Source organism: Mastigoproctus giganteus, chromosome 11 (assembly GCF_048544385.1).
Source record: "Mastigoproctus giganteus isolate SK-2022 chromosome 11, ASM4854438v1, whole genome shotgun sequence".
NCBI lineage: Eukaryota > Metazoa > Arthropoda > Arachnida > Uropygi > Thelyphonidae > Mastigoproctus > Mastigoproctus giganteus.
Window position 1 is genome coordinate 24,330,866 of NC_143585.1, and position 24,885 is coordinate 24,355,750.

At 35.7% G+C, this 24,885-nt stretch overlaps 1 protein-coding gene across 1 annotated transcript in view; it reads right to left on the reverse strand.

Annotated features, from left to right (window-relative positions):
* Cand1 (Cullin-associated and neddylation-dissociated 1) overlaps window positions 1–24,885 on the reverse strand; it is a 290,969-nt gene that overhangs the window by 189,135 nt on the left and 76,949 nt on the right. The window contains exons 4-5 of the mRNA XM_090385031.1: window positions 20,534–20,646; window positions 590–690 (exon numbers count right to left, since the gene is read on the reverse strand). Coding sequence (XP_090241157.1) covers window positions 590–690; window positions 20,534–20,646 — 214 coding nt within the window. The remainder of the gene's footprint in view (window positions 1–589; window positions 691–20,533; window positions 20,647–24,885) is intronic.

The following is a 24,885-nucleotide window of genomic DNA, read 5'->3' on the forward strand; positions in this document are numbered from 1 at the left end:
GGTTTATAATCTGAGCAAGAGGAAGAATCCATCAGAATTGAGCCTGCTCAACCCATTAAAGGCCTTGTACACCTCAAGACCTTCTTGGTAAGAGGATCCCTTTGCCCCCCTCACCAACCTTGTTGCCCTTCTCTGTACTTTCTCAAGTAACTCTACATCCTTCCTAAAATGAGGGGCCTCCAGACCTGTACACAGTACACAAGGTGTGGCTTATGTTTTACCCAAACATAAGTCAACTGTTTGGTAAAAGTTACACCTCTCAACATTTGAAATGCATAATTTTGTTACAGAATTAGTCAGCTGAATGAGAAATATGCATACTGATTCAGGGCCTTTACTTACATAATTACAAAAAAGATTAAAGCAGTCTTTTCTGTAAATTTAAAAATTTACAAACTGAAAGTTAAATAGATTCTAACCAAAAATTGGAATGTTATCTAAATAGGAAAAAAATTATATACAAAAAGGAAGAAATTATATTATAAATGTAAATTTATTACTATTTAAACAGCAAAATCAGCCTTATTAAATGTGCATACAAAATTATATTGCAAATAATATTAAAAATTAAAAAGTATAAGAAACTTACCTTGGCAATTGCATTACTTAAACGACCTGTAATTTTTTTACAAATACTAGCCACTAATCCTGTAGAGGAAGGGGGCAATTCACTGATAACTGTTTTCAAACCTGGAATATCAAATAAAGAAAAAAAAAAAAAGTTCCTGTGTGCAAATAATGTAAGATGACACTACACTCTCTAAGAAAATAAAGAAATTTAAAATGCCTTATTACATGAACATACATACAATTACACTCTGCAGACTTCTAATAATCTAAATATTGTAATTTTATTGGTATAACATATCACTCACCAAATAAAGGAATGTTTCTTGTGGGGGTTGGAGGTCATGTGTGAGCTGGAAGAAAAGTTGGACCGGTCTTTATCAACTAGAGCAGTCAAAGTCCAACTGCTGGATGTTGGAAATTGAGCAAACTAAACCTGTGAATGAAGCAGAGCTTCTGGATTAAGCTGTGCTTGTGGAATGAGTTAAACTGGTTGTCATCTGTTGGAAATATCCTCTCCTCAGATCTTTTCTGCCATAATGATATTAGGGCTTTTCATGTTGGAACAGCCTTCTGAGATGGAGTGAAAGGCCACACTCTCCTTGAGATATCTAGCCCGCTATTATCAAAATGTTCTCCAATTCAGTCCTTTAGTATCCTCTATAAGACTGTGCTACATTAGTCTTCCAATATTTGTATGTATTGTTTGGCTTCCATACTATAGTATATCAAGTAACAATTAGCATAAGTTAACCCTAATGAAGTGTGCAATCATATTTGTATTATTTTCAGTGAAAAATGAGGGTTAAATAATAGTTTAAAACTATACTCATCTCACTAAAGTTGCACTCTTGATCTATAAGATACAGGCAGTCCCTGACTTACATAATAAAGATTGTTTCCAGAGAACTTATGTAAGTTGGGATCTCATACCAAAAACACACATTTGCACCATTTTTCACTTCTATATCTTGCTAATATTGTTTTGGTGCTTTACACTCTTCTAAACAAGAAATATTAATTCATTTATTATGAATTTTTTGTCCACTGTTATACCCACACCTTTGTTTCACAAAGAATAAAAAATTAATAAAAAAATCCATAAAATATTTACATATTATATACAGTAAACCCCCGCTATTCGCGGTATCTGTATTCGCGGTTTCGCGATCGCCGATTTAATATAAAATGAAACCTAAAAAATGTGAATTTTAAAGCGCCGTGGATATTTTCCGCCATAAAAAAACATGAGCATGGCTAAAATTATCTTTCCCGGTCAGAACAGCGCTCAGTGGGTGGGGGGAGAGGGGTGACAAAATCGCGAGCGTGAATGTTTCTCGCTAATCCTTGTTCAATATGTGTTATGCGCTTGTTATGGAAGGTTTCGTCGTTTGCTTTTAATTTATATGCTTATAAATTGAATAAATTTATAAATTCATATGCTTACAAAAGTGATAAATCTACCGTTTTGCAGTGTAAAACAGACTTTTTCGAGTGTGTTAACGGAAGAAAGTGACTTTATTGTGGACAAGTTCTTTCTAACCCCTACAAAAATATAACTACGAATAACAAGAGAAATGTGAAAATATCAAAGAAGGTGATGACATTAGCGAATAAAATTTAGTTATTAGACAAAATTTCTAATGGTGAAAGTGTCTCCTCAGTGGCAAAACATTATAAAATCAACGAGTCAACGGTACGATCAATCAAAAAATCGGAAGAAAAAATCCGCCGTAGCCAAAAATTTGCTCTGTAACTCGTGATGTTAAATTAGAAAAAACGGAAAAGGCTTTAAATCTGTGGATAAAAGATCGAACTCAAAATAAAATTCCGTTAAATTCACTCATCATTCGTGAAAACGCAAAACTCCTTATCAACACTTTAGCGAAACTGGTGATAGCACTGGCGGGATAGGTTTTTTAGTTAGCAAAGACGCTGGTTTGAAAGATTTGTTTGAAATTTCTAATAAATATTACACTTAATATTAAATTGTTTCTTATTTTCATTTCGATGCCATATGCTTGCATTTCACTAGGTACTGTCTATATACATAGTCATATTATGAAGGTACATATAATACATACATAGACAAAATTTTAGACTAGTTTTTCTTATATATTTCATACTTTGGAACGGAACCCCTTTATTACTATGGGAGCCATAACTCAGTATTCGCGTTTTCAGTATTCGCGGCATTTCTCAGGAACGTAACCCCCGCGAATAGCGGGGGTTTGCTGTATTTTGTTATGATACCATATGTATTTCAAAATTTATATAAAGTTAAATTGAAAAAGCAAAAGTATAAAAATTAATTCAGCAGCTTTACTCTACAGATGGGATGGTTGGATTTTACTTGAGTCAACATCTTTTTCTTTTGTAACGTCTGCTAGACATTGTTGCCATTAATAACACAATGCAAGTATTAAAGAAAATTTCACTGTACACACACAAACAATGCATAAAGTTTACAGAGAAATACCATGGAAATACTATACTGGGTTGGGTGAGACACTGCCTTGCACATGTACAACCTGCAACTACCACAAACAAGTTGATTTTTTTTTTTTTTTGACACCACAAACATTATGTAAATTAGAGATTTACATAAGCTGAGGACTACCTGTATGCAGACAAAATTACCACTGAAGTAAAGTACTTATTGGTGCTGCAAAACAGCAGAACAGTGTGAATGACTAGTCACGAAGACGTTACAATTTTCATAATAATGAAATAACAATACAATATCAATCAGCTATGAAGTGCAATGCTAAAAATGGAAATCTAGGAAAGGAAGGAAGACGTTAGTTTTCATAATACTGAAATAACAATACAATATCTGTTCACAATTCCTAAGCAGGCTGCATAACAATTTCAGGTGTACTGCCAAGTTATAAAGTTGCAGAAATGGGTGAACAGTAAATTTAGCAAAAATAAGTCAGGAGTTTGACAAAAATGGAAGTGGATTTTACTATACAAAAATCTTCCTAGTCTTGGCATAGAGAATGAAGTTACAGAATAGTACTATTATTATGCATTACTCGCAGTCAGGCATTCCCTTTTCGTTATTAGATTTTATAGTTCAAGCTTTGGTTTCATACTAATTTTGATTGTTGGTTTTTTAATTTAATGTTTTCTTTTTGATTTATATTTGGTTTTGTTAAGCCAAATAAAAGGGAAAGTCCATAAAGTAGTTTTATCTCTTACTGTTACAATTTAAGATTAAGAAAAGATGGTTACAATTTACACCAGAAAATTTAATATACTGAAAATGTATATAAATAATTGAAAGGTGCATGGTGTGCAGAACTCCAGAGCAGTTTGTTGTCGCTTCATAGTTTTATGGCGCATCAGCATTTAAGGCCATATTGCAACAGTGTGAGTGTGTGATTTGCAGGCTAAAAAAAATCCTAGAAAAGCATATGGCAATGCTGATTCACTTAATATTTTAAATTCTCCTTTTTTAAGAAACTTTAAAAATATAGACTATATCAATTATGTGCTCAGTACATGGTCTCCTGTCATATGCTTTGTTTTTAACAATGTTGAAGCAAGAACTAAACTGAGAAATTATGAATGTTGTTCAACAACACTGACTTTATAAATCTTTACTGTAATCTAAAGAAAAAGCAAAAGAGCTAAAATGGTGTAAGAGGCAGAAGAAAAAAAAATTTAAGGAATGACTTGGAAAACAAGTATCATGAAGGTGGGAAAATGTTTTGGTGTTTAATAATTTCAGAATTTTGGGAAAGGGGGAAGAAATAACTAAAGCAATCAAAAAGGGCAATGTCAAAATGGAAGTGAAGGATATTTTAAAAGTATGAATTAAATATTTTTATGAATCAGTAAATAGAGTAACTAAAATTATCCTCTCAAATTTTATGGAAAATAAGTCATTAAAAGTCAATTACATAAGTGGAATAAAATGTTTGTATAAAACCGGGAATTTGCAATTAAAAATGATGGAAGCATTGGAAAATGGGATAAGGTTAAACTTGGAGTGAGGTGGCATTGGTATCTTATCGCCATTTTATTTTCATGGACCATCTAATAAAAGAATGCAAATTACCAACAAAGTGTAGCATGGGACATTTAAAATTGGATCTTTATTGTATGCTGATCACTTTCTGTATTAAATGGTAACTCACAAAAACTTCGATAAATTAGACAAAGGTTGTAAATTGAACAGTTTGGAATGAAATTTGGCTACACAAAAAACAAGTTATGAAAGTTGGTAAGAAAAATTTAGAGTGGAGATTAAATAATCAAATATTGAATCAAGTTAGTAATCTTGTATATTTAGAAATAGTCTTTAATGAAGGCAAGACAGGGAAACAAACAACAGAATAAGTAAAGCAGAAACTTATAGGTAATATTTATATCTTTCTCACACAGCAAATGCAGGAAGCAAATTGTGAACAAATTCATTTGGAGAAAAAGGGAACTTATCTAAAAAGACAAAGTTCATTGTTTGTAAAGCATATTTTAAACCAATTTCATCTATTAACTGTAAGTTGGATAAGAAATAAAGACTAATAGATGAATACAACAGCCAGACCATATTATAAATGACAAAATATGAAAAAAGTCATTGTGGTCAGAGGCAAACCAAGAGGTAAGTAGTTCAGTCAAGAATTAGAGGAGTGGGCTTAATCCAGCTGGGGATGAAGGTCTAATATGGAATGAATAACATGGAGGGAAAACAGTAAACTGAAGTTTGATAGAACAGATGGCCTATCAGGCTTTCGGTTGTAATAAAAACTGAAATTAGCATATTTTATGCTTCTGCTGTGATTAATATAATAATCAAATAGTAATATTTCATGTAATAATTGCCTGCATTGCCCGGCCATACGGTTTGAAGATCAATGCTGGTAAGACAAAGGCCCTGACAACAGATGGGTCGCAAGCCACCATCTATCTCGAAGGCGTCCAGATCGAGCAAGTGCAGGACTTTAAATACCTTGGGTCGCTGGTCCAGGAGAAGAAAGTTGCATCCACCATGGAAATCCACAGCAGAATTGGACAGGCGGCCACTGTGTTCGCCTCGCTCAAATGGGGTCTGTGGAAGAGGACCAACATTTCCACAAAGACTAAAATCCGACTCTTCCGGACTTTGATTCTGCCCATTCTTCTTTACGGATCGGAAACATGGATTTGTCTCAAGTTAGATTTGAACAAACTTGAGGTATTCCAAATGCGATGCCTGCGGCAGATCTTGGGCATCTCTCTTCGCGACCGCATCACTAATGATACCATCCGCGCCAGATGCCAACAGCAACCAACTATTGCCGACCAAATCCAGAAGCGAAGGCTTAGATGGTTTGGCCACGTATGTAGAATGGGCACGAACAGAATACCATCCAGACTCCTTTGGAGACAACGACCCACCCAATGGAGCATCCAACAGACCGCACCTAGGAAAACGTGGGCCAAGCAAATGGAAAATGACTTGAAGAGCCGACGTCTCGACCTTAACCAGGCCAGGACTGACGCCATTGATCGTAAGGTATGGAAGAACATCACAGAGCAAGTCCGAAACCTTGCGGCACCTACAGCAGCATACTGGTTGCGTGGCCAACCGCCTCCCCCAGCTGCCAGCTAAGGACCAAAGAAGAAGAGAATATTTCATGATATACAGGTAGTTCTCTACTTTACGAGTTAATTCGTTCCTAGCGCACGCTTGTAAAGTGAAAACTCGTAAAGCGGGAATTTATTTCCCATAGATATAAGGTTAAAAATAGGGGTTACGTTCTCAACAATGAAATTAGTTAACTAATTAGTTTATGTTTAAACAATGATTGATTTATCGAAAGAAATCAAAATGTAGCCTGTAAAATCAAGCAAATTATAATAATAGAGAAATTATTTACGACTTGCAAATGTCAAAGGATGTTTATTCTTCACCATCAACTAAATGCACACTCGTTGATCACTCATTATTGGCTCGGCACTCGTTGGTTTGTGGCACAAGGAGTTGTCTTCTTCAGAAATGTTTCAAGAGGCATTTGTTTCCAAGATAATCTTCTCTTTTAATTATAAATTTCACGATTGCATGCATAAGTATTTTTAATGGCACACACAAATTGCAACTAACACAATTCGTGTGGAGTAACAAGTTTACAAAGCTTAAAAAAAAAAGGAATGAAGAGAAGATTCTGAAAATTTGTTTTTTATATGATTGAAGATTTCAGTAAAGGGGAAACACATTTCACCATAATAACGTAAAAAAAACCACACAATTCCAGCTATCGGTATTTTCCCAAATGCAAGAACCTCCAGAAATATGCTTTAGAAAAATATCACAAAGGCGTTTAAAATTGATTCTTATAACAGAACATATGATAACGATGAAATTGTAGTGCATTTTAATGATTTGAATTGGTAACTAATACAATTTGCAAACCATGCTCACGACCTTTTTATATGGCCTTAAGGTCACGCTCATGACCTTAAAAATGATATTTTAGAGAGATAAATAGCTTAGTTATACAGCGAAAATTTCAACTTCCGAGATCTTGAAACAAATTACCAAAAAACAAATGTGTTATTGGGTTGGTTCATATTACGATATTTTAATGATATGATGGTGTCTCTGGAACTGATTAATATCGTAAAGCGGGGTACACTGTATTGTATAGCTACACGTGGTTTGAAATTCAGTATTTATGAATGTTTAACATTCATTTTTTTGCAATTAATGTTCATATTTTCGATTTTGTTGATACTTGGGGGGGGGGGGGAGACTCTTAAACCCGGGAACTTGTAAAGCGAAAACTGCCTGTATATATTTAGTAAACTGATAAAAAAAAACCTCATCAGAAAACAAACTTTCATATTTGCACATCTGCCAATTCATTCCCCCAATTAGTGCAAAGCAACAAATATATAATATACAAGTTATATCCGTATACCCTGTGATATATATATTGGTGGAGAAATATGGGGGGGGGGGAGAAAAACCACTGCTCAACAAATCTTTCTTAAAGAGCTAAATATAAAATTCCATGAAAATCCATCCACCGGGAGCATAGTTGTTAGACAAAGATGGATGGACAGACATAGTCAAGACAGTAGGTGGTTTATGCATCATCATCAGCCATTTTCAATCTGCTGCAGGATGAAGGCCTCTCCAGCAACTTTCTAGTTACTTCTGTTTTGTGCAATGGCCATCCATTTAATACCCATGAACTTCATCTGTCCATCTCTGTTGTTGTCTTCCGGGTTTTCTTTCATCTCCTCATGGATACCATTCTGTTATTTTCTTAGTCCATCTGTCATCATCTTCGAGCTGTGTGTCCTGCCCAAGTTCATTTCAGTTACCAATAGCAACCAACACCTTTCATGGGGTCTCATGAGCGTCTCTCATCGGGCGCCGTAACCTAGCTTTTGGTTCATCCCACAGCGCCAGTTCTGCTTACCAAAAGAGGCCCACTGGGCACTCATCCTTTCGTCCGGGCTTCAGGTCAAGCAAGCCGGACTTCTCACCCATTTAAAGTTTGAGAATAGGTTTTGGTCGTTTCAGCCCCAAGGGCTCTAATCATTCGCTTTACCAGATGAGACTGATTCCCTCAAGCGCCAGCTATCCTGAGGGAAACTTCGGAGGGAACCAGCTACTAGATGGTTCGATTAGTCTTTCGCCCCTATACCCGGGTCTGACGATCGATTTGCATGTCAGAACCGCTGCGGACCTCCACCAGAGTTTCCTCTGGCTTCGTCCTGCCCAGGCATAGTTCATCTTTATAACAATAACAACAATCAAATCAAGATTTGATTTTGATTGTTATTTTCTTAGTCCATCTGTCATCATCTTCAAGCTGTGTGTCCTGCCCAAGTTCATTTCAATTGTTTAGTTTTGATAAGAATGGCCTTTGTGTTTGCTGCCTAATCCAGGTGTTTATTTTCTTATCTAACAGTCTGAGTCCTAATATAATTTGTTCCATTCTTCACTGTGTAGTTTTCAGCTTCTCTTCCATTTTTTCAGTGAGTGCCCAAGTTTCACTTCCATAAGTCATGGTACACTGGTTCATTGTTTTACATTTCGGACAAATTGGGATATTACTCCTCAGTATGTGACTATATTTCCTGAATGCTATCCATCCAAAATTTATTCTTCTCTTGATTTACAGCCATTATCATTATTACAGCTAATGACTTGTCCCAGATAGGTATATGAATCCACCTTTTCAATTACTGCTTGTTCAGTGATTATATTCCATTCTGTGCCATGACTTATTCATCATTACTTTTGTTTTAGCCATATCCATCTTTAGTCCAAAATCCTTACTAACTCTGCATAACAGATTTTCCTCTAATTCTTTGAGATCGTGGCTTATGACCACAATGTCATCTGCAAATCTTAAATGGTTTAGATACTCTCCATTCAGATAGACTCCTTTCTTCCAGTCTAATCTTCTGAAAGTTTCTTCAAGGGCAGCAGTAAACAACTTCGGAGATATTGTCTCCTTGTCTAGTCTAATAAAGGAGGTAGCATTCTAATATATTTTCTTCAAAATCATAATGTATGGGGTGTCTATGCCTTGTCTTTCCAGTGCTTGAAACATTGCCTTATGCTGTATGGAGCCAAATGCCTTTTCATAATCCACAATTCATTTGTTTTCACCATTAGCTGCAATGCAATACTATGTGAAGGTGATCCATAGTTGAGAATTCTGTTCTAAAGTCAGCTTCTCTTTTGGTTGATTCTCAAGTATTCTTTCTAATCTGTTAGAAACGACCCTTGTGAACAACTTGTAGATGTGGGACAAGCTAATTAGTCTAAACTTTCCAATTTATCTCCTGTCTTGCCAGTTTCTGTGCAATGTCTCCTCCTCCATATTTTAACAACTCTACAGTAACTTCACCTTCACCCAAGGCTTTTTGATTCTTCATTTTCTTCAATGAAAATTGAAGAAAATGAAGAATCAAACCCGATATTCTTCCTGATGAAGAATAAGAATATTGGGTATGTTGAATGTGTTGCTAATTTGTAATCCATCTCCCCCACTGCTAGCATCATTTCCTCGCCCCTTATATAATTTTTATAGGGGTCTTCTGCTATTTGAATTATGCTTTCTCTACTATTTATAAGTACAACGTCAGTATTCTTCAGTTTCAGTATCATTTGTCCTTCTGTATTACTACTCATGACTGCTGATTTAAGTCCTTTGTTTTCCCTTAATGCTTGTTCTACTTTTCTTATGTTTAATCTTCTTATGTCCTCTCTGAGTCTCTTTCTAATGGCTTTGCATAACTCAGTACACTAAATTTTGTCCTTGTCAGTGCTTATCTTCATTTGTCATCTTCAGTTCATCATGACAAGTGTTTCTTGACTAATTTTTTTTCCTTCGGATTTTTTACCTATAAGTTTCTCAGGCTTTATCACTTTCAGAAAATTGTTGTATTCCTCATCAATATCTTGGTCCTGAAAGGTTTTCAGAAGCTCAAAGTTGCAGTACATACTGCTTTTTCCCCCTCTTTTGTTATCTCAAAGACCTTTGTATTATTTACTCAAGTCAATTTTTTCCTTTCTTTTCTTACATCTATATCAAGTGTGGATCTTGCCATTCTGTGATCACTTCCAACATTTATCTTGTTCGGGACAGTAACATCATTCACAATACATCTTCTGTTAGGATGAAGTCTATTTCATTGGTTGTTAATCCATTTGGGCTCTTCTATGTCCACTTGAAAACTTGAAGTGTTCATTACTGACATTCCTCGAGATTTTGCAAATGTCTGAAGTCTCACCTTTTTCATTTCTTTCACCAATTCCAAAATTTCTTGTAGTTTACCTTTCTGCACTGTTTTGTCTCTTTCCAATCTTAACATTGAATTCCCCCAAAATAATGGTGTAGTGAGTTTTCTGTTCATCTAGAAGTCTCTCAAATTTCAGAGTACATTTCTTCAACCCCTTCATCATCATGGCTCGATGTTGGTGCATATATCATTATAACCTTTAGTTTGTACCTCTTAGAAATCCTGAGTAGTAGTCTTGAAACCCTTGGAGATGTACTTTTGAATTCAAAAATGTTGCTTTTTATATCTTTATGGACCAGAAGGCCAACTCCAGCTTCACTCTTTTCACTGTTTCCATGGTGTACAGAAGATTTCCCCTTGATAAACTTATAAGTGATTCATTTCTTCTTCTTGTTTCAGCCAAGCCGATGATATTCCAAATTTTTAATTCCTTTTCCAGGAATGCATTGTTTTCATACAAGGCATCATAGTTCTAATATCCTATCTTCATCGATGAGCGATCTTACATCGTAACAGGCCAAGTTCAGTTTCGTGCACGGCAGCCTGGTTGTACCCAGAGATTCTTAGAACCCTCTGCTTCCACTCTGATCCTCTCTGCATTGTAAGAGGGGGAGTGAAATCTGCTGGGGACTGAGGGCCATTTGTTTTGTCGTGTTGTCATGTGTTGGAGGGTTTAGTCTTTTCCTCTTCATGCTGACCAGGCATCTTGAAGAGAACCACTCTACACATTCGTTGCCACCAAAGTGATGTAACACTGCTTACTATCGAGGTGTGCATGAGTGGATTTTAGGGAGGCAGGTCAACCGGACTTCTCCTAAATCTTCTGAAATAGAAAGATATTGGATCCATCAGTGTTTTAGACAAAGCATCTGATAACACACAGAATGCCTGCTGCCTCTAAGGTCTATAACTAAAAAGTCGGTGAAAAGAACTAATGTGTTTCTGAATAGCTAATAACAATTTCAGGGTTACTTCTAATAACCCAAGGTCGAAAGTAGCGTAGGCAAGTATTAAAACCTAGACTTTGTGATTTTATATGGCATACTGCCAGGTTACATTTAAAACAATATGCTGCATATGGATTTTTTTTTTTTTTAAAGAATACTAGACTCATAATTGCAGTACTAACTTCTAACATTTTCCAATAACACATTCTAAAATATCTTTCATTAAAGTAAAATCTTAAAAAATATTTTATAATTAAATTATAGATGTAACTACTGCTAATTGATTAAAGAAAAACACTTATTTAAAAATAAGAATTAGCAATACCATATGTACCTGTACAATGCTTGAATCTAATTTTAGTTCAGTTATTAGCAACATCTTTTGCTAATTGCATTACTTCTCTTTATGAACAATATTTTTGGTGCAGACTTTCCTTGATGGAAGTCTCAGTCTGATTTGTAATACATATTTGTATCTTCACAGTTCATATTCTTCAACTGATCAATAATATTTAGTCATATCTTCTTTTAATTTTGGTAGTATGATCAATTTGGTAGTTTTGGAAAAGTAGACTGTATTTAAAGATCTTTGGGAATTCATGCTATAAATGCTACTGGTTAGCACTGTGATTACACATTTAGTATATTTCCACAACATGTATGTAAAGTAATCATTTGTTTTACCTAGATGTATGATCAATTTTGTCTGTGATATTTGGTATTCTGCAATCAAGTGGATTACAGAATACCAAATATGGAGGTTGTTTTTTTTTTTTTTTTTTTATGAAAACCCCAAACACGAAAGGTATCAAAACCTATAGTACTTAGTACCGTGCATGGGTTGAAGGAGAAGTATGGGGGGGGAGGGGGATGCCGGAAACTTTGCTCTAGAGACAGGAACGCATTAAGGTCAGTTGAGGCCCCGGGCGCAGAAGAAAATATTGGGCCCCCCTTAAAAAAAAGGAGAGACAGGGAAAATAAAAATACATGTTAATCATTTTTTTAAATAAATAAAAAATATTATGTACTATTAATGTTTTATTTCCAATAAAATTTGAATATAATATATGTATAATATAATTAATAACAGCATAATAATAATCACAAAGTTTAAGAACTAATAGTTGAACATATTATTATAATTGAACTAATATGTTCAACTAATTTGTTGGGGTTTTGTGTGGGCCCTTCAGAAGTCGGGGCCCAGGGCGGGCGCCTGGTGCGCCCGCCGTTAAATCCGCCTCTGTCTAGAGACTAAACATGGGTTTCACCACTTCAAGTCTCCAATAAGCAAAGTGGTGGTATTTCACCGGGTGATGAAAGTCATCTACCACCTACTTTTTTTTAAATAAAAATAAAAATTCCAGTTTAATGTTCAGCAGTTAGTTAATTTAATCAGTAAATTCCCTTCCTAGTGGCATGATTATATTGCTTTTATTTATATCTTTCAATTTATATCACTTGGTCCAATTTTTCTGTCAAAAGAATCAAGAAATAGTTGGAGGTGATGCCCATGTCTGGATTTGATCACGTATACCCGAAGTAATGAAATATTCACATGATGCATCCACTGAGCTACTCACACTTATGATATCCTGATTTACAGTGCCAATTAGTAATTTGTGCAAATTCATCTTTACATAATTGTGTATTTAAAATCAACTCATTAAATTTTTGTTAATATCACAAACTAACTCCTGAGAGACCTTTTGAACAATATAAGACTTACCTTTATTGATGAAAAACTGATGCTGATGTTGTGAGCAAACATATTCAAGAGTTTTTAATAATGCATAATAATTTTGTTATAAATTTGTGTTTAACATTTAAAATTATTAAAATATTTTTGTATTCTTCTTCTTAAATTAAATTTATAAAAAAATTAATGCAAATTTAATGAAAGCAAAGTGAAAAAGAATTTCAACCTTGATATGCAATTTCAGCCAGTCATGTAAACTAAAGAAAACAAGCAAATAAAAAAATAATTTTTTTTTTTGGTCTTCCCTTCAGACCGAAAATCATAATAGAATGCTGTAACTATTTTTAAAAATTCTTTTTTTTTTTTGGAAGGGTGGGGGAAGGTAAGGAAAGATACTTTAATATGCAAAAAAAAAAAAAAAAGTAATAGCATGGCACACCTCTTTTGTGCTAAAATGGATAAGAATGTGAATAGTCACACACTCATATAGTCAGCCAACTTACTACTGTTTCTAAAACTAAAATTGAAACAAGTAGGGTTGTACTTTTAATGGTTTGTTAGCAGGTTCAAACCTTCAATTAACTTTATAAGTATAATAAGCAAGATGAAATGTGTATCCCAGGTAGTCTCTGAACATTTAACATTGCTCTCATCCTCTTTTATATATTACAGAGACCCAAAAAAATATTACAGTAAGAATGCACAAATGAGAAATTTTTCAACATGTATGCTTCTGGAAATTAAAGTAAAATCTCAGTGAATTTTGATATAATAAACAAATTGTAACAGAATACAGAGCAGGTACAATTAAAGTCATTTTCAAATTCCAAATTAATGTTCTTTTGAATTAGGACCAATGCAACTCAGAGCATAATATACCACACATGTCTGTGGGAAGAGAGACTACTAAGACTGGTTACCCCAGCTCCCACTTGAAAGGCTCATAGGTTCATCACAATCATTGCTTGAATTAAACAACAAGGATTTTTCCTACAGGTTGCATTTATCATTAGTCCTGCCTCCACATTAAACAACACAAACATTCATGTCTGATACCTAGTATTCAAAAGATGCAGAAGAGAATCATGAGAGCGATCCCATGTGAAAGACCCTTGTGACTTGGAGTGGCATTCATAACGAAAATGGTGTAACAGCAGTATAAATATGGTAATAAGGCAAGTTTCTTAATATATGAAAAATCTATCATGATAGTTGTGTATGAAGATTTCAGCATATGTTCTTATATGCTGATATCTTCAGAAGTTTCATTTGAAAATGTCTCTTCTGTGAGATTTAGTAAGCCATCACAAAATGGATTACAAAAGAATTAATGAAACACCAGTGAACTGTTCTTTGGAGTAGATCATGGTAAGCCTTAGGACAAAAGAAATAATTCTGGATGAATTCAAAAAATGTTTAACAAACAGATGAAGGAAAAATCAATGAAACAAACCATGATTTCTGCAACTATCCCAAGTATTATGGCACAGCAGCTGAACAAATTGGATTAGGTATTGTTAAAAAATAAGCCATTTAGATGTTAAAACATTTGAGGACCTCCTTAGATATGTTTTTAGTTTGTGCACTGTTTTCATTTGGTTATATTTTTTTTAGGAGCATTAGCAACTAAGGCCATATTGCTCCGGGAATATGCGGTGGTCATTTCCTGACCTTTCCGCATCCTCAGTATTTAGTGGTGACGGGCTCGAACCCTGGTCTAATCAAGAAGTGTGTGCTACGCACTGCTGCTCCTTCCCACCTGGCTACGGAAGCGCCACTGTTTTCATACAAGGCACCATACTGTAAATAACTTTCTCTGGAATCCAAGAGAAATTTTTAAAAAAAATCAAACAAATATGACCTTGTGTGTGTTGAATATTTCTGAACACAGAAAAACAAAATACATATTGGTTTGGGGGAATGATACAAGCTGCAACAAGAATATTCTAAAAACCAGTCATAAGCAAGCCAGAAATCTAAAAATATCAGTGACAGCCACATTTAGTGGCTGTCACTGATATTTAATTACATTTACACATAATATTTCTACAATTAAAATAAATTTCATTTCATATTTTTTTTTACAAAACACTGAGGCACAAGTAAAATAAAACATAATTTACTTTGTAGCATGTCTTCTCAATGAAGCTGAGCTCTGATTATTATTATTTTTTTGATATTACTTGCTATTTACACAAAGATTGTTTTAAAACTGAAAGTTTATCTAATTAGTTTGCCATACTTATTTGAGCTTTAATATCATTACTTTACAACAATCTATTTGCTATGTGAATCACTCAATAAATAAGGCAACAAGTTTCCTATTCAACTTAACAAATAACTTTCTTGAATTTCATTAAAATCACATTTAGCTGCAACTTTTTTTTTTTCCATTTAATTTTTGTATCCTTCAGTATTTTGCCATTATAAAACGTGGATAGTAGATTTTTAAGAAGCATCCATTAAGAATGAATGCCAGACATGCTGGTGCACATGTGTAGAGTGTTTGCAAGTCAATTTGCATGTTGTGCAGGCTGAAAAACACAATAATTCTTGGAAAACCTCTCCCTCTCTCTCAGACTGAGTTCAGCTAATTACATCTCCAACTGAAGAGGATTTCAGAAATTCATCCAGTCATTGATGGGAATCAAAAAAAAAAATCCCAAATGTGCAAAGTGTAAAGTGTGTTAGTTGTCTAACGGCAACAGGGTTTCCCCCCATCTCTGCGTTGTATTCTTTGTGAGTGACACAGAACTCTGTCGAGGACAGATTTAAAAAGTGTGTGGGGAGTGGTCTGTTGTGTAGCATTATGTTCTGTTGTTTCTCTGACCATTTAGCTATTGGGCCCCTATTGGGACCCACCATTGCCCACACTTTGCCATGAGGAGGCAGGTCAGGCACCCAGTAGATTTAAGTACTCTGGAAGGCTCCACCACCTAATTTCTAAGGATTTCAGTGGCAAAACCTTGGGGGAAAGGTGGGTGTACGCTAGAATTTAGCCGAAAGAGATTTACAAGAAAGTGGTAGAATTTAGACCTTGATTAGAATTTGGTGGTATTGTTAAGGGGTGTACTCAGTCGGTTTAGTGAGGGGGGAGACTGAAGACTGGGGGAAAACAGAAGGATAGTGACAGAGTAGGCATCTCCAAAGAGGTTAGTGGAGACGAGCCTCACCAGGCAAAGTGTGGGGGAGGCAGGGAGGGGAGAAGACAGACCTGTCCCCTCTCTCCCCGGGGATAGGATTTTAAAGGGAACTGAGTTCCCAGTTCAGATTGCCGATGGCGTGTCGGCAGCAAAGCCGCAGAATGTCTTCGTTGGTGATGGTTGTCATGTCCAAGTAGTGTTGAATCTGGTAGGAAGGTCAAGCTGCCCATCCCACTCCAGGGGTGGGATATGTTAGGTGGCAGTGGGGAACCCACCAGGCGAAGGGGGTGGGAGAGAGAGACAATTACTTCATTCATAATCTGCATTCTCACCCTACTTGCATTTATTTATTATTTTTTTTTATGTGCAGTAACTCATGCTAACTAAGCTTTTATGGAGGACTTTATGTTAGTAACATGGTGAAAACAGCCTGCTAATGTGAATGGCTGATGTAGAAAGATAAGCTGTAAAAAAAAAAAAAACAACACACACACTACTGTTTGTTTGTTATTTGGTTTTTAGGAGCATTAGCATTCAAGGCCATATTGCTAAGGGAATATGCGGTGGTCATTCCCTTGACCTTTCCGCATCCTCCGTATTTGGTGGTGACGGGCTCGAGCCCCGGTCTAATCAAGAAGTGTGTGCTACACACTGCTGCTCCTTCCCACCTAGCTACGGAGATGCTACACACACTACTACCTATCAATTGCCTTTCACGGATACCTATCCAGCTGACCTTTAAATTTCTCACAACCACTCATGGAAGCAACTTATTCCAGTAGTAGTAAGGGGAAATGACGCATGAAAGCAAGCTTATACAGCATTGGCAAAAAAAAAAAAAAAAAAAAACCCCTACACAGTTCACCCATCCATACCCTAGAAGAATGTTTAGTTCTTCCTTGAATTTATTCAATCCATCCAATTCCACAACAACAGATGGAAGTCTGTTCCAACAATCAATCACCTGCTGGCAAACTTCTGCACATGTATTCTACAACCATCATTCCTCAACTTGAATTTATGCCTCTTCATGTGTGTGTAGACTCTGCAATGAAAGAATGCCATTAACATTCAGCTTACTCAATCCATTCAAGGCTTTAAACATCTCAGATCTCCCTGCAGGTGCCTAGTTCTGCAATTTTCAGAACTAAGGCCTTTCTAGGTAAGAGCACTCTTTTGTTCCCTTCAGTCTGGTTGTCCTTCGCACTTGTGCCATCAATCTACCTCCTTCCTAAAGAGAGGCCTATAGACTTGTATACATTATTCAAGATGCAGCCTAACCATGGCCTTATATAAAGGGATAATCACCTCCTTATCCCTGCTAGCAAAGTTTCTGTATATCATTAACAAAACCCCATGAGCTGTCCTTGTAGCATGTCTGCACTGCAGAAATACTCCCAGGTCATTTTCATTCTCCGCTACTGCAAGTATAGTACCACACAGTTGATAAGTTACTCTGGGGTTAATGTTAAACTTTGACTGCCATTTCTCAGTACATTGACCCAGTTTTTCTAGATCTTATTGCGGTAGCTCACCCTGATGACTGTCGTTAACCACTCTGCCAACCTTTGTATCATCTGCAAACTTAGACATTAAGCCTGATATTAGCATTAGTAGAGGCATATGATACAAGAAAGCAAGCTTATGCAGCATCAGCAAAAAAAAAAAAAAAAAAACTGCTCCCATTTCACCCCTCCATTCGTTCCAAATACTTGTCTAGCTCAGCCTTAAATTTATTTAGGCTATCAACTTCCACAACAAAAGATGGAAGTCTGTTCCACCAATCACCTACCCGCTGGGAATATACTGTCATCAATACCATTGATAAGTATTGCAAACAACAATGGGCACAGCACTGAACCTTGGAAACTCCACTAATAACATTAGTCCACAAAGAGCAGTGCTCACTGATAAGGACTCTGCCTTCTTTCATTTAACCATTCCTTTATCCATAGCAGTAACCAGTCCTTAATGCCATAATGCTCCAGTTTTTACAGAAGTCTTATGTGCAACAGTATTATGAGCCTTCCTGAAATCTGGGTATTTTTTGCATTAAGTTTATTGGTAACTGCATCATAATAACCTCTCACATTGGTTAGAGAAGACCACCCTTTAACAATTCCATGCTCTGATTGCAGTATAATTGCATGCCTCTCCAGATGGTCTTATATTACTTTTTTTAACCAGTGATTTCATTAATTTTCCTGGAACAGACATTAAGCTATCAGGGTCTGTAATTACTCATGTCACCTTTTAATCCATCTTTATCAACTTGGGATACATTTGCACATCTGCAGTCCATAGGAACCTCCCCCAAATCCAAGGATGCTCTCATAATTATGGCTAAGGGTTTTTGCTTACCTCCTTTAATATAATTGGATAGATTCCATCCACCACAGGTGCCTTTTCACATCCATCTTCAACAATTTCTCCTCCACTTTTCTTTCAGTTATTACAAAGTATAAACAGAAGTCTTCACTCTTTTACTTTGCATTTTTTGCCAGAGATTTTCCATAATCTGCCTTAGCTTGCGTAACCTCCTTTGTGACTTGATTACAGACTAATTTATATCTGCCATAGGCTTCAATATCACCTGATAATTTATATGCATCCCATGCACTTTTCTTCTCTGCCATGTGTCTCAATAGTTCATCCGACATCCATTTAGATCCAAGCCTTGAACAGTATTTCTTTTTGGTATGAAAAGCCAACAAAGAAACTATATAGTAATCAAAGAAGCTATATAGTAGCTTCTTTGATTACTTCCCATTTAGAATTTGCTGTTGGTACATCATCAGTTGGTCCCACTGCACAGTATTTAAAAACTGTCTGAGACCCCCTGTAGTCACCCTTACAAAAGCAAAGCCTTTCCCTTTATCCTTGACAGCACTTATGCCTTTAATTAAATTCCACATTAGTACATTGTGATAATTGTCACCCACTGGGTCTTTTACCTGCAGATTCTTAATGCATGAAGAATCACTGCTGATAGCCAGATCAAGAGTACTGCTCCCTTTTGTTGCCTCTCTAACATGCTGCTGTAGAAAATAATTACAACAATTAAACAGTAAATAACTCACCAGCTACCAGAAAAATTCCTACAATTCAGTCCAAATCTCTTACCCTACATTTTGGATTTATGGTTCTTATTTCTGGATTGATTTATAATAGTGAAAATTTCTCCTTCATTCATTTTACTTTCCCCTCAGAGCATTAAAGGCTTCAATTAGGAAGCTTCTACGGTGCCCGGTTATCAAGATGTATAGCCAACGTATTTGATGTCTCGTCATATGGATGCCCTTTTGTTGATATCTGTCTACACTCTGACCTAACACTTTCATAGTATCAGCAAACATTCTTGCAGCCCTTCTATTTAAGTGTACCCCATCCCTGTAAAAACAGTCTCTCCTGTTAAAAAACAGAGATTTCATTCAATTTTCATATCCAATTTCCATTTTTATGTAAAGCTTTTCTTTAGAGTTTAAAGGGCAATAAACATTAGCAGAAAAATTAACTTCATATAGTCAATTAAATCTGGGCTTTATATGACAAAATTAGAGAATGTCAATAATTAGTGAGGAATAGTTTAAACATAGATAAGGAATTTGACATTTTGCACCACAAATTTCAAACAAGCACTGCACAATGAGGTGAAGTGGCCTGGTATTAAGGTAAAGAATTTCATTTACACAAAAGCAGCCATTTATACTTACAACTAAATATACATATCTTTATTTGTTGAAGTTAAATGGGAAACACGGGCAACTTGTATTCTCTGATATGCCGTAAAATATTATGATGAATTAAAAATCTACTAATTCAATATTTTAAAGAATATCAACTTAAACTAGTCATAATTATTTAAATGCTTTATTTTATTATTACCATTGTGATTGTTTTACAAAAATAGAAGCTTCCGTTTTTAATAATTATCTGTGCCCACATGAAAAATACATGCATGCAAAATTATGAATAATATGAAAAATATGCCATCTTTGCTAAGTATCAAAGGGGGGAAAGCAAGCATTTGAATATGCATACATACATACATGAAAATAGCTTTTTTTTTTTATTAGTATGTAAATGGTGATCAATTCGTTAAGGTAAATTGGTTGTGAAATGCACATGCAGAGGGAAATTTGCAGAATTTTGCATTATGAATAGATACAATATTAAGTCATTTTTTTAAAATAAGTATTATGATAACAGTTAAACTCACTAATTTAACTGTTACTTTTAATTATTAATTTTTTTTGCTAAAGCTACATGAAAACTTCTTTGCAGAGGCATTTAACTGATCAAACTAACTTTTTCCTTTAGATCTGGATAAATACAGTACTCAGCTCAATTGGTAACCTTTATTCATTTTTTTTAAATATAAAAAAGTTTCTAATTCCAATATAAAATCAAAACTTGATTACCAATGCTAGAGATATCTCTTAGTTGTTCCTTTTCTGAAACCATATTATTACAAAGTGTGTCCACTATTGTTTCTACTTGATACTCCTTGACTTTATTTACTAGTGGTCCAAGGCTACACATTAAAAAAAAAAAAAAAAAAAAAAGCATCCAGTATTAGTGTGAGTACATAAAAATAGTGCATGAGCACTTAAATTACCAATAATACTATCATTAACTTGGAAAATTAAATCACCAAATCACTGCTTGTATTAAAAGAAATAAATTCACTATGCTAATCTAAAGAAAAAAATTCCATTAACTAGATAACTAGTTAAGTCTAGTTACATAGTCTATTCACTTTGATACACTTTGTTGGTTAGGATTTGGTTAGATTGTTTTTTTCCTTCTTGTTCATTTATGTTTGCTTGGAGTAAAAGAGGTATAGGTTAATTTGTCCTATGCATTATTTTCAGAATGCCTATTCTTGCACTGCATGAATTCTGTTAATCCATTTGGCCAGTTTTGGATACAGTTTAAATAAAAGTCATAGTAGTTGAAGAGGTATAATAGAAAATATGGTAACAGGTGAAGAGGTAATGATTTGGCAGACAAGTTGCAGACCTTAGTTGACACCCTTGGAATGACTTGTGAAAGGGTTAATGTTTGAATAAGGGAGCTTCTGTGAGAATCACGTTACTGCATGTCAGATGTTGTAGATTAACGTACTGTTTGTTAATGACCACAATGGATACTGTGAACCCAATTTAATGCTAAATCCACATGCCAGCCTGCCTCATCTTTTTATTTATGGGATATATTCGGTAAGTGATATTTTTCGAACCATCGAAAATCATTTTTGTAAATAGGATAATGGACTTTGAATTCCACCACCACTCAGATACGCATTATTTTTGTGTTTTGAAGCATTCCTTGTGTTTGTCTAACGCTGTGAGATTGGGGTTTCTAATACAAAAGAAAGAGCGTTTTACTTTTGTGCTTCAAGTACCTTCCTCCATTTGCTAGATACAGGCCGTTCCCGCTTCATGAGTTTTTTTTTTTTTTTCCATCATCATCAGCCATTTTCAATCCACTACAGGATGAAGGCCTCTCCAGCAACTTTCCAGTTCCTTCTGTTTTGAGCACTGGCCATCCATTTACTACCCAAAAACTCATGAATTTCATCTATCCATCTCCGCCTTTGTCTTCCAGGTTTTCTTCTAGCTCCTCTTGGGTACCATTCTGTTATTTTCTTAGTCCATCTGTCATCATGTCTTCGAGCTATGTGTCCTGCCCAAGACCATTTTAGTTCTTTAGTTTTGATAAGAATATCCTTTACTTGAGTTTGCTTCCTAATCCATGTGTTTCTCTTCTTATCTAACAGTCTGATTCCCAATATAATTCGTTCCATTCTTCGCTGTGTAGTTCTCAGCTTCTCTTCCATTCTTTTGGTGAGTGCCCAAGTTTCACTTCCATAAGTCATGGTGGGGAGTATACATTGATTCATTATTTTACGTTTCAGACAAACTGGGATATTGCTCTTCAGTATGTGACTATATTTCCTGAATGCTATCCATCCAAAATTTATTCTTCTCTTGACTTCCAGCCATTTATCATTATTACAGCTAATAACTTGTCCCAGATAAGTATGACACCACCTTTTCAATTACAGCTCCTTCGATCATTATTTCCCTTTCCGTGGCATACTTGTTCATCATTACTTTTGTTTAGCCATATTCATCTTTAGTCCAAAATCCTTACTAACTGTGCATAACTGATTAAGATTTTCCTCTAATTCTTTGGGATCGTGGCTTATAACCACAATGTCATCTGCAAATCGTAAATGGTTTAGGTACTCTCCATTCACATTGACTCCTTTCTGCGACCAGTCTAATCTTCTGAAAGCTTCCTCAAGGGCAGCAGTAAACAGCTTCGGAGATATTGTGTCTCCATGTCGAACTCCTTTCTCGATTTTAAATTTGCTACTGTCTTTGTCTAGTCTAATAAAGGAGGTAGCACTCTCATATTTTCTTCAAAATCATATGGGGTATCTATGCCTTGTCTTTCCAGTGCCCGAAACATTGCCTTATGCTGTATGGAGTCAAATGCCTTTTCATAATCCACAAATGCCAGGCATAATGGTGTTTTGCTTTCTCCATTAGCTGTGATATTACGTGAAGGTGATCCATAGTTGAGAATCCTGTCCTAAAGCCAGCTTGCTATTTCGGTTGATTCTCATCAAGTATTCTTTCTAATCTCTTAGTAATGACCCTTGTGAACAACTTGTAGATGTGGGATAACAAGCTAATTGGTCTATAATTTCCAATTTATGATTTATCTCCTTTCTTATGCAGCAAAACTATGATTGTATTATTCCACTGCTTAGGCGTCACATCTTTTCTAATGCACTTTGTAAAGAGCCTTGCCAGTTTTTGTGTTATGTCTCTTCCTCCCAATTTTAACAACTCTACAGTAACTTCATCTTCCCCCGGGGCTTTCTGATTCTTCATTTTTTTCAATGCATGTTCTACCTCATCAGGAAGAATATCGGGTATGTTGTATGTGTTGCTACTTTGCAATCCATCTTCCCCACTGCTGGTATCATTCCCTTGCTCCTTGTATAATTCTCTATAGTAGTCTTCTGCTATTTGAATTATGCCTTCTCTGCTGTTTATAAGTACACCATCACTTTTCTTCAGTTTCAGTATCATTTGTCTTTCTGTATTACTGCTCATGGCTGCTGATTTAAATCCTTTGTTTTCCCTTAATGCTTGTTCTACTTTTCTTGTGTTAAATCTTCTTATGTCCTCTCTGAGTCTCTTTCTAATGGCTTTGCATAACTCAGTATACTCAATTTTCTCCCTGTCAGTGTTTTTCTTGCTCTTCTTTTGTCGTCTTCGGTTCATCATGACAAGTGTTTCATGACTAATTTTTTCTTCTTTGGATTTCTGTTTCCCTATAGGTTTCTTGGGCTTTATCACTTTCAGAAAGTTGTAATTTTCCTTGTCGATATCTTGATCCTGAGCAGTCTGCAGAAGCTCAACTTGTTCTTAAGTTCCAGTACATACTGCTTTTTCTCCTCCTCCTGTTATCTCAAAGACCTTTGTATTATTTACTCGAGTCAGTTTTTTTCCTTTTCTTTCCTACATCTATATCAAGTGTACATCTTACCATTCTGTGACCACTTCCAACATTTACCTTATTCAGGACGGTAACATCATTCACAATATATCTTCTGTTAGTGAGGATGAAGTCGATTTCATTAGTTGTTAATCCATTTGGACTCTTCCATGTCCACTTTCTGTTCACCCTTTTCTTGAAAAAAAAGGGTTCATTACTGACAGATCTTGAGATTCTGCAAATTCCACAAGTCTTTCACCTCTTATTTCTTTCACCAATTTCAAAATTTCCTATAGTTCCTCTTTCTGTGCTGTTTTGCCTTTTTTCAACCTTAGCATTGAAGTCCCCTATAATAATAATGTAGTGGGTTTTCTGCTCATCTAGAAGACTCAATTTCGGTGTACATTTCTTCAACCTCTTCATCATCATGGCTTGATGTTGGTGCATAAATCATTATAATCTTTAGCTTGTACCTCTTAGAAATCTTGAGTATTAGTCTTGACACCCTTAGTGATGTACTTTTGAATTCCAAAATGTTGTTTTTAAAATCTTTATGGACTAGAAACCCAACTCCACCTTCACTCCTTTCACTGTTTCCATTGGTGTACAGCAGATTTCCACTTGATAAACTTATAAGTGATTCATTTCTTCTTCTTGTTTCAGCCAAACCGATGATATTCCAATTCACATTTTCTAATTCCTTTTCCAGCTCTAATATCCTGTCTTCACCGATGAGTGATCGTACGTTATAACAGGCCAAGTTCAGTTTCCGTGCATGGCAGCCTGGTCGTACCCAGAGATTCTTAGCACCCTCTGCTTCCACTCTGATCTTCTCGCTGCCGTAAGAGGGAGAGTGAAAGCTGCTGGGGACTGAGGGCCATTTGTATTGTTGTGCTCTCATATGCTGGAGGGTTTGGTCTTTTCACGCTGACCAGGCGTCTTGAAGAGAACCACTCTACACATTCGTTGCCACCTAAGTGACATAACAGGGCTCACCATCGAGAAGGTGTGCATGAGTGGATTTTAGGGAGGGAGGCCAACCGGACTTCTCCTAAATCTTCTGTAATAGAGAGATATTGGATCCATCAGTGTTTTAGGCTGAGTGTCTGATAACACACAGGATACCTGTTCCCCTCTAAGCCCCCCCCCTTTTTTTACCAAGTATCAACAAAATTGAAAATATGAACATTAATTGCAAAAAATGATGTTAAACATTCAAAAATACCACACTTCAAACCATGCACGTAGCTATACA